Here is an 11254-nt window from a genome sequence, read left to right as displayed (position 1 = left end):
TAGTAACAGCTCGGTAACATTGCTCCATCGCACCACCCTGTTGTTGATTATTTTCCTTTAACATCACAACACACGTTTTATTCCTTACTTATCAAACATGTCATCTGTCTAAAAAAGAAATGACTCCTAAGTGACATGGGGTCAGTCGTGGCCTAATGGTTAGAGCAGTGGTCCCCAACCATTTTTTCGCCGCGGACCGGTCAATGTTTGATAATTTTACCGTGGCCCGCTGGGGTGGGGGGTGGGGGTTGGCGGTTATACAATTGAATTAAAATTAATAATCTTACACAATTTTAAACATGCCTTTTTAACTCACTACAATGCTAAACCAATGAGAACCCTGAGCTTGTTTCTGTACAACGAGACGGTTCCATCTGGGGTAACAGGAGACAATGACACCCGAAGTGTGTCGCTTATGTCCAGTTTATTCCGTCGTTTTGTTTCGGTTGCCGTCACTGCAGAAATCCCCGCTTCACACAGATAACATGTCGGACATGACGACAGGGATGTAAGTGCTGTGGTGACAATCTCAGGGTTTTCCGCCATGACTTTAATCCAGAACACCGGCAGAGTTTCTAACTTCCTAACGACGTCTGTTTCGTGCTCATTTTTGCTAATTTGTGGGTTAAATTTGAGCAAACACAATATACACGTACACCAAGCACTGTTAAACATGACAAAGTACCGGTGAACAGAGAGAAGAGCGATACACACCTTCTCTCTCCACCAAAGCTACAACACCACTGCCGCTTGCAGCCGCTCAGCTCCAGACGTCACCTAAACCCGGCCAGATATCATGATATTTTGCACATGCGCGGTATCGGTGCGGCTTTAGGTGGCGTCTCTCAGCTCCCGGTTAACCTCTCGTCCATGGAAAGTCGCACAAACCCGAGAGAAATACACCACAGTAAATAACATGGAAATAATTTAATGTTTCTTGGGCGGCCCGGTACCATTTGGTCCGGTACCGGTCCGCGGCCCGGGGGTTGGGGACCACTGGGTTAGAGAGTCTGAGTCCTTGTGGGTTGTGGGTTCGAGTCTCGGGCCGGCCATGACTGAGGTGCCCTTGATCAAGGCACCGAACCCCCCCAACTGCTCCCCGGGCGCCGCAGCATAAATGGCTGCCCAATGCTCCGGGTGTGTGTTCACAGGTGTGTGTGTGTGTGTGTGTGTGTGTGTGTGTGTGTGTGTGTGTGTGTGTGTGTGTGTGTGTGTGTTCACTGCTGTGTGTGTGTGTGTGCACTTTGGCTGGGTTAAACGCAGAGAACGAATTCTGAGTAGGGGTCACCGTACTTAGCCGTATGTCACGTCACTTCACTTCACTTTAAAGTTCCTCCCGACATCGTATAATATATCGATCTTATCTCCATCTCTCAGCCAGTAAAACCTCTCAGTGGTGGATTTATCGTAGTCAGGAACGGCATGTTCTTTTCTGGGAAATAACTCATAAATATTATGTTCTATTTTTAGATATTTTCTGTATTAGTGTCTCATACTCGTTTAAATCCCTTACTCTTATTTCGTCCCTGTACCTCATCAGAATTCTCCCCTCGTCCGTCCGTCACCCTGTTTCCGTGGAGCCATTTCCCGGCCCCTCCCTCGCTCCCTATTTGTGACGTCAGCTTAAATGCACTTAACTTTATTAAAGTTGGCTGAAATTAATTACGACCTGACCAGGACTAATGTACACACCAGTTCCATTTTCAGTATTAAGAACACCTCCGCCCTTCTCCGTGTCTCTCGGAGGTATAGCGCTCACGCTATAAATCAGATTCTTAGCAGAGAGTCGTGACATGCTGCCTTAATGGCTCTTACACAAACTTGCTTAATTGAATTCCCGCTAGTGACGGAGCGTCTGCCGACCATCGGGAAGAAAAAAGAACGGAGACGGTAAGAACGGAGGAATTAATCTGCTGGGAGTGTGTGAGTCATCGAAAGCCACCGTGACCCAGAGAAAATCTGACGCCAGTCCTCTATATCCTTGTCCAAGTTTACTAAACGGCCCAGATGTCGCACTTTACATTTCTGACCACACAGGAAACCTGGATAAAGCATTCATCAAACCTTGTGGTGTGAATGTTATAAACGTCATTTTTACTCCAGTTTTCTCATCTGGGAAACTTAACATACGTCAATATGATGTTTTGTGTCGATGTTGCTTCAGTTTATAGTCACTAGTGTGTTAACCAGCTCTGTTCACCTGTCCCATGTCCCATGTCCATGATTATTTTATCTAGTGATATGTTGTCATGTCTTATTTCATATCAGAATTATCTAGAATCTTTTGTCTTGTTAAAACAAAAACCTATTCGAATTTCCTCACTATGTGTCATGATTCTGTGGATTTTCCAAATTCATTAGCTCCTAGATCTCTAGTCTTAATTTTCCAGAATACCAACGTGTTGTGTATCTGTGTATTCCCAAGTCTCAATATTAATATCAAGTCCATTATTGCATATTTTTCCAACATTTTCTACTTTTGTGTTGGGGTTAGGGCTTAGACCAGGCGTCGGCATCTAAATTTATCTTATTTTAGTTAGTTAGTTTAAAAAAAGTCATTCTAAATTCTTAGATCATGATGCTCTTGTAACATTAAAATAAATCGTGTTTAATTTTTTTTGTCGCTCAAAATATGCGTCATAACTATGGGGTTAGAATCGTTTCGTTATTCTGAATAAATACACAATGATCCACAAATAAATATAAAGAGTTTCACAAATATTTTTTAAATCAACAAATGCACAATAAGCAAACCGTAAATATATGTTACAAATTTCACAAAAAGAAATGAAATTCACAAATAAATAAAATATATATTTAATTTTATTTATTTGTGAATGGCTTCCTGCTCATTTGTGAATCGCGTTCTGTGCAATTTTGGATTTGAAACATTTCTAACGTCAAGACGTGCACAAGAATCCACAAATAGGTAAACTCCGCCCACCGTCTACTCCAGCCAATCGGACAACGGTCTCGTGACGCTGACCAATCATGGCACGATCTACCTCCAACCAATCACATTCTGATTTACTCACACTATCACAGTGTAATATGTACTGCAAAATACGATTAAAAAAAAACAAAAAAAAGGTCCTGTCGCAGATTCGAGCCCAATCTGGTAACCCTGTATGGACTGTAGCAGCACTAAGGGTTAGTTCAATTCTGCTTTCTTTGGAAACGATTTCAGCATCATCAATGGGTCCAGGGGTAGTGTGAAGAGCAAGTAAATCAGAATGTGATTGGTTGGATGTAGACCGTGCCACGATTGGTCAGCGCCACGAGACCGTTGTCCGATTGGCTGGAGTAGACGGTGGGCAGAGTCCACCTATTTGTGGATTCTTGTGCACGTCTTGACGTTAGAAATGTTTCAAATCCACAAATGCACAGAACGCGATTCACAAATGAGCAGGAAGCCAGTCACAAATAAATCCAATTAAATATCTATTTATAAATATTTTTTTTATTTGCAAATCCCATTTTATTTATTTGTGAATTTCATTTCTTTTTGTAAAATTTGTATTTACGGTTTGCTTATTGTGCATTTGTTGATTTAAAAAATATTTGTGAAACTCTTTATATTTATTTGTGGATCATTGTGTATTTATTCAGAATAATGAAACAATTCTGACCCCATACATAACTGCCATGAATACGATGTCATGAATACGAAGAGGACTCAATTAGACATTGAACATTTTATTTGAAAGTAACCTTCAACCCAGTGTCTTTTTGGTTAAGGTTAGTTCAAACTGGAATATTTTTGTTTGCTTGCAGAAATAAAATTTCGTTTACTCAGTAGCAGTTCATCGATTTCATAAATGCAACACACTACAGTCTTTCTATATATATATAGAAAGACTGTAGTGTGTAGTTTTCAAAATTCTTCCCTCTATCCACTTTGGTGAAATTGTCCAAAACGAATTGTTTTCATAAATCTCCAAGCGTCCAAGGAAATGGAATATCCAAGCCTTTTAATCCAAAACGATTTGTTCGCCTCGCAATCTTGACGTTTCTGACCGAATTACGATATTAAAAACTGTAAACAATAGTTCACTATCGGGCATTCTTTCGAATCTCTCACTCCTCATTCGAGACTTACAATACTACATTTGGGTGTCATGTTTGTTGAGCAAAGTCTTACGAATCAAACAAGATCATTTTTTTTAAAACTATCTAACTAAAATAAAAGAAATTTAGATTAAATATTTTTTACAAATCTACAGGGAGCCGCGGCAGATGGATGAAAGAGCCACTTGCGGCTCCGGAGCCTTGGGTCGCCGACTTGGCAAGATGGCGTCACGAATGGTAGCCTCAGTGTTATCTCCGCAGTGTTTGAACTGCTGAACATTCGGCAGCACACACCACAAGACATTTTTCCGGTTTATGAGTATTCTGACGTTTTGCTGAATATCGTAGTTGCCGAAGCGGCTGCGCCGTTTAAGCGTTTCAGGACGTGCAGACGGGGAAAGCGTGCCGGGGCGCTAGTGAAACTCAGACAGCGCTGTTTAAAAACACCGCTGCCTAGCATCTATCTGGCAAATCTCCGCCCCCTATCCAACAAAACAGACGAACTCCTTCTGCTCACATGGACTAATAAGGATTTTTCGAACGCTGCTGCTCTCTGCTTCACGGAAACCTGACTGAAGGACTCTGTTCCGGACAGTGCGTTAAGTCTGCCGGGCTTTCAGCTCTTTAGCACAGACCGCGATGCGGAATCAACGGGGAAATTGCGCGGTGGTGGGACGTGTTTTTACATCAATGAAAGGTGGTGTTCTGATGTAACTGTGTTGAAGAAGATGTGCTGTCCAGTTCTTTAAACACTAACTGCAAACTGTTCTATTCGCCGCAGGAGTTTTGCTCGTTCATTCTGGTGAGTGTTTACATCCCTCCACAAGCGCACGTGAGCTCGGCCCTACAGACACTCGTTGATCTGATCACAGAGAGTGAGCAACAACACCCGGACTCTGTTTTTGAAGCTGCTGCCTCTGACCTGGAATTACGGATTCAGTTTTCCTCAGCATCAATGTGGAAAGGTCTGAAAGCCATCACCAACTACATGACACCATCCCCCAGCACTGTGGTGAATCAACAACTGGCAGACGACCTGAATGAGTTCTACTGTAGGTTTGAGAAAGCTCAATTCTCACCTTCTGTATCCCCGAATCAGTCACACCTAAAATCCAGTTCAGTGAAGATGATGTGTGTCAGGTCTTCAGGAAGACCAAGAGAAGAAAGGCTCCAGGCCCAGACAGCATTTCACCAGCCTGTCTGAAAGCCTGTGCTGATCAGCTGGCCCCCATCTTCACACGGATCTTCAACACGTCACTGGAGCTGTGTGAAGTCCCCTCATGCTTCAAAAGCTCCATCATCATCCCCGTCCCAAAGAAACCCAAAATCACTGGACTTAATGACTACAGACCTGTGGCTCTAACATCTGTGGTCATGAAATCATTTGAAAGACTGGTTTTGGCTTATCTGAAGGACATCATGGACCTGGATCTGAAGGACTTACTGGACGCTCTGCAATTTGCCTACAGAGCAAACAGGTCTGTGAATGATGCAGTCAACATGGGACGGCTTTATGTTCTGCAGCATCTGGACAGACCAGGGACTTATGTGAGGATCCTGTTTGTGGACTTCAGCTCTGCTTTCAACACCATCATCCCATCACTCCTCCAGCCCAAATTAACCCAGCTCTCTGTGCCCTCCTCTGTCTGTCAGTGGATCACCAGCTTTCTGACAGACAATCAGCAGCTAGTGCGACTGGGAAAACTCAAATCCAGCACCCGTACTGTCAGCACTGGCACCCACCAGGGCTGTGTTCTCTCCCCACTGCTCTTCTCCCTGTACACGAATGACTGCACCTCTAATGACCCCTCTGTCAAGCTCCTGAAGTTTGCAGACGACACCACACCTCATCCAGGACGGTGATGAGTCTGCTTACAGACTGGAGGTTGAACGGCTGTCTGTCTGGTGCAGCCTTAACAACCTGGAACTGAACACGCTCAAGACAGTGGAGATGATAGTGGACTTCAGGAGAAACCCCCCTGCTCTCTCCCCACTAACCATCATGGACTGCATTGTCACAGCAGTGGAGTCATTCAGATTCCTGGGAACCACAATCTCCCAGGACCTGAAGTGGGACACTCACATAGACTCCATTGTGAAAAAGGCCCAGCAGAGGGTGTACTTCCTTCGTCAGCTGAAGAAGTTCAACTTGCCACAGGATCTGCTGAAACAGTTTTACACTGCCATCATTGGATCCATCCTCTGCACCTCAGTGACTGCTTGGTTCAGCTCAGCCACCCAATCTGAACTCAGGAGACTACAGAGGGTAGTCAGGACTGCTGAACGAATCATTGGCACGACTTTCCCCACTCTCCAAGACCTTTACTCCTCCAGAGTGAGCAAAAGGGCAAATTCAATCACTCTGGACCCGTCACATCCAGCACACTCACTCTTTGAACTGTTGCCATCTGGTTGACGCTACAGAGCCCTGAGCTCCAGAACAACCAGACATAGGAACAGTTTCTTCCCTCAAGCAATCCATCTGATGAACAATTAACACCATGGAACACACAACATCTAATATTTGTATAACTATTTATACCTCAATTGCACATTTCATACTTGCATCTGTACATACATACATACATACATACATACATACATACATATTGTCTAAATGTTTACTGTTTACTTCAATTGCACATTTCACAATTGCACATTTGTACATACAAATTGTATATATTGTATATGTATATTTCATATGTATATTTCACACCTGTAAATGTGTAAATACAATTTTGTCTATGCTGTATGTCATTCTGTTACACTGTAGAGCTTCTGTCACTAAAACAAATTCCTCACATGTGAAAAAATGCCTGGCAATAAAGCTGATTCTGATTCTGTTTCTGATTCGCCAATAGGTTCTTGTAGGGCAGAGATAGACAGCTAAGGAGCAAATGATGGCTCTGCATTCAATTTGGACTTTTGATTGACAATTGTTCCTGCCAGTAGCAATTTCATGGTCTGGGACCTTCATATCTCTTTAGCGAATAAGGAGACAATTTCAACAATTTATGATATGTGCCATCAGGTAAGGGTGTGTGACTGTTAGAGCCGTGTGCAATACCTTTATTGCGTGTCCGCACTCACACAATTTTTCGAGTGGGCGTTATTGCAGAGAGCGACTTTGGTGAGGTTTTTGGACAACTTTTACATAGTTTTTGAAATTTTTGGAAACATTTCGGTTCGGAAAGAAGTGGTTTACAGTGGAGGAGGCAGCTGCTATGTTGGCCGAAAGATCCGACGACGATACTGCGTCCTCTTCGGAAAGTGAAATATCTGTGGACTCCGAAGCTGAGGAGGATTTTCTAAATGGAAGAGATCCTGATCTAGAACTGTGAGTACATATGTTATGTATTATTTTATGGTGTGTGTGTGTGTGTGTGTGTGTGTGTGTGTGTGTGTGTGTGTGTGTGTGTGTGTGTGTGTGCATGCGTGTGCGTAAGTGTAAGGGAAAATTGTAAATGTGATTTGAATAAACTGCATTTTGAGTTCTCTGACTGTGGTCAATACAGAAACTTTGTATTTTGGGAAGGTGGCTGTGTAAAAACAACACCTGCCTGGTATTGCAGTGGGTTTATTCTGGGTGTTAGGGGATGTTATTGTGTGTGTGTATGAGCTAATCATTGCATTTCTGTGTTTCAGAGAGCCAGAGTCATCTGACTCAGATTGGCAGCCAGAGGCAAAGAGGTCCACGGGGACCCCAATGACTGTTGAGGATGAGGAGGAGGAGGAGGAGGAGGAAGAAGAGGAGGAGCTGGAACCCCAACCCTCTACCTCCACACAGCCTGCAAGACAGGGGAGGGGGAGAGCCAGAGGAAGAGCCAGAGGAAGAGCCGGAGGAAGAGCCGGAGGGAGAGCCAGAGGAAGAGCCGGAGGAAGAGCCAGAGGGAGAGCCGTGGGGAGAGCTGGAGGGAGAAGCACTCCAGAGCAGAGTTCTGGACCTGAAGGCGCATGGCAAGGCACTGATGTGGTGGACATCACTCCTGAACAGCCATCCTTCCACCCAGCACGCACACCTGGTGGCCAGCTCATGGGTGGTGTACAATACACCATTCTACAATTATTTAATTTGTTTATGACCAATGATATACTCCAAGTCATTGTGAACAATTCCAACAAGTTTGGAGAAGCTGACCACCCAGACACCTTTCAGAGAATCACCTTGCCAGAGATGATGTCGTACTTGGCGATCATTATCTACATGGGACTAATCGAGACATCAAACATCACTGACTATTGGAGAAGGTCTGAGCTATACGCCTTTTCTTTTCCATCGAGTGTGATGTCAGGGTGCAGGTTTAAAGCCATCTCGCGTGCCATCCACCTCAGTGATCCTGATGACGATGCTGCCAACAACTTAAAAAGAGGCACCGCTGGGTACGACAGGCTTTGTAAAATTAAGCCAATGTACCATGAGGTTAGGAAGATATGCATGGCGCTTTACCAACCCCACCAGTGTGTTACAATTGACGAGAGGATGGTCGCATTCAAAGCCCGCAGCAGACTCTGCCAATACATGAAGAACAAGCCTGTGAAGTCTGGTTATAAGCTGTTTGTGCTGGTGGATTCCACCAATGGATACACCTGGGACTTCTTCATCTACGAAGGCAAGGGATCACAAATTGTCAAGGGGCTCAGTTATGACTCCGTAATGCGGCTCATGAATACGCAGTTGCTTGGTACCGGGTACAAGTTATTTGTGGATGACTTTTACACAAGCCCAGATCTCTTTCGTGACCTGCTGGCAAAGAAGATCTGGGCCTGCGGTATGATTCGCAGACAGCGTATTGGGTTCCCCAAAGACAGGCCAGGCGGGCTTGAGAAGCAGGCTCCCTGGGGCACCATTCGCTGGATCCGCGAGGGGCCCGTGGTGTTTGTTCAGTGGAGGGACACCAGAGATGTGCTAATGTGTTCCACAATCCATGCAGCACATGGACAGGATACAGTCCAGAGAAGGATCAAGGGGGAATATGGGCAATGGTCTGTACAGGATGTCTCCATTCCACCAGCCATCAAGGATTACAACAGGTATGTACAGTGTTTAAATAGTTTCAACTCTTTGAATTGAATTCTGATATCATGTCAATACATCAATATCAGTGTAATGTAATGGCTATGTTCCTTTTCTACTCAGGAACATGGGTGGTGTGATTGGCTACTACTCCATCCTGCACAAGACCAAGAAGTGGTACCGGTCTTTCCTGTACCACTTCATCGACATTGCCATTGTCAACGCCTTTATCCTGTACAAGGAGATGGCCATTGCAAGGCAGGAGAAAGTGATGTCACACAAGGCCTTTCGTGAGACCCTGGTGATGGAACTGAAAGCGGTTGGGTCTACCACCACAGCCCCTCCACAGACACCCCCTCCTGCTCCCCAAGGTGCCTTACACAAACCTGTACATTTTTCACAGGATGGCACTGTGGGTCGGAGGAGGTGTGTCCACTGCCACCAGAGGACCACAGTGAAATGCTCCTCCTGTGATGTGTGCCTGTGCTTCACAATAACCAGGGACTGTTACAACACATGGCACACCCTGAACAATTTGTAATTTTATATATTATGTAATTTTTTTTTATCATTCGTGTGTGTGTGTGTGTGTGTTTGTATTTTGCATAGTTTAGTTATTCAATTTTCTAATATTTCTATATAAAAACTTTGACAATGCATGGGGTCATGGTGGCTTAGTGGTTAGCACGTTCGCCTCACACCTCCAGGGTTGGGGGTTCGATTCCCGCCTCCGCCTTGTGTGTGTGGAGTTTGCATGTTCTCCCCGTGCCTCGGGGGTTTCCTCCGGGTACTCCGGTTTCCTCCCTCGGTCCAAAGACATGCATGGTAGGTTGATTGGCATCTCTGGAAAATTGTCCGTAGTGTGTGAGTGTGTGAGTGAATGAGAGTGTGTGTGTGTGTGCCCTGCGATGGGTTGGCACTCCGTCCAGGGTGTATCCTGCCTCGATGCCCGATGATGCCTCAGATAGGCACAGGCTCCCCGTGACCCGAGAAGTTCGGATAAGCGGTCGAACATGAATGAATGAATGAACTTTGACAGTGCACACTGTTTGCCCTTTCTTTTAATCAAAATCTCTGAGGCAGAATGGAAAAAAATATGGGTTTCGTGTGGTTATTCTAATGTAATGTTGTGCCTAATTGACTGACATCGAACCCAAATACATTATCAAATGCGCTAACAGTAGCCCCGCCCACAGCCCCTGACACAAGCGGTTCTTAAGTCTAGACCAGCGACATTTTGGTGCTACTTAAGAACCATTTTCCTGGTTCGGAGCCGGTGCTTTGGCGGTCGAAACAGAAAGAACTGATTCTAAATTAGGCTCCGAACCTGCACTCAAACTGCCTCGGTGGAAAAGGGGCATTGGAGTCTCCAAATGGCACAGACATATCTGTAGAAAAACATTCATATAAAATCTATTTTCGAGTCTTTTGACTTCAAACTTTTTTCTGTAGTAAGCTAAGACATGTGGCTATGACCTTGAGTTTGACTTTATCTCAGATGTGTTTACAGCAGTGTATTTTAGTCAGTTTACAGATGAATGACTTTGACAGAAATAAAAAAGACACTTGTATCAGAAACCAGAGATTGTTTCCTTTCCAATGATACCAGGAGTGGCAAAGTATATGGGAGCTGTACCACTTTTAATTTTGGTATGTCATTTAGCCAAAAAAACATGAAATTTCAGCCGTTTCATAAGAGGATAAGGTTGCCGACCCCTGGCGTAGGGAAACCCAGAGTTCCTTATTGTATATTTACATTCACTGATCTTAAGTTCCTATTTTTTCCTCTTCATGTGTTATGTCTCTATGGATTTCTGTTATATCTCTATAGATTTTCTCCATATGGAAGTTCCCCTTCATTATTTGTGCGGAAGATACACAATTTTCCAAAGCACCTTAGCGACTTTTTTCCTCATATGGATGTTCTCATGGGGTTCCCATATTTACAGTCCTAGTTTCCCTAAGTGAGGGGGGCATGGTGGCTTAGTGGCTTAGTGGTTAGCACGTTCGCCTCACACCTCCAGGGTCGGGGTTTGATTCTCGCCTCCGCCTTGAGTGTGCAGAGTTTGCATGTTCTCCCCGTGCCTCGGGGGTTTCCTCTGGGTACTCTGGTTGGTAGGTTGATTGGCATCTCTGGAAAATTGTCCGTAGTGAGTGAATGAGAGTGTGTGT

At 44.5% G+C, this 11254-nt stretch overlaps 1 protein-coding gene across 1 annotated transcript; it reads left to right on the top strand.

Annotated features, from left to right (window-relative positions):
- The first annotated feature begins 6935 nt into the window (after window positions 1–6935).
- Window positions 6936–10463, top strand: LOC113652144 (piggyBac transposable element-derived protein 4-like). Its single transcript, XM_027161060.2, has 3 exons — window positions 6936–7405; window positions 7714–9099; window positions 9206–10463. Exons 1-3 carry the CDS (start codon window positions 7293–7295, stop codon window positions 9621–9623), a joined length of 1917 nt encoding a protein of 638 aa, XP_027016861.2. The 5' UTR covers window positions 6936–7292; the 3' UTR covers window positions 9624–10463.
- Window positions 10464–11254: the final 791 nt, after the last annotated feature.

This window comes from Tachysurus fulvidraco, chromosome 8, assembly GCF_022655615.1.
Source record: "Tachysurus fulvidraco isolate hzauxx_2018 chromosome 8, HZAU_PFXX_2.0, whole genome shotgun sequence".
NCBI lineage: Eukaryota > Metazoa > Chordata > Actinopteri > Siluriformes > Bagridae > Tachysurus > Tachysurus fulvidraco.
This window is presented reverse-complemented; position numbering and strand designations above follow the sequence as displayed.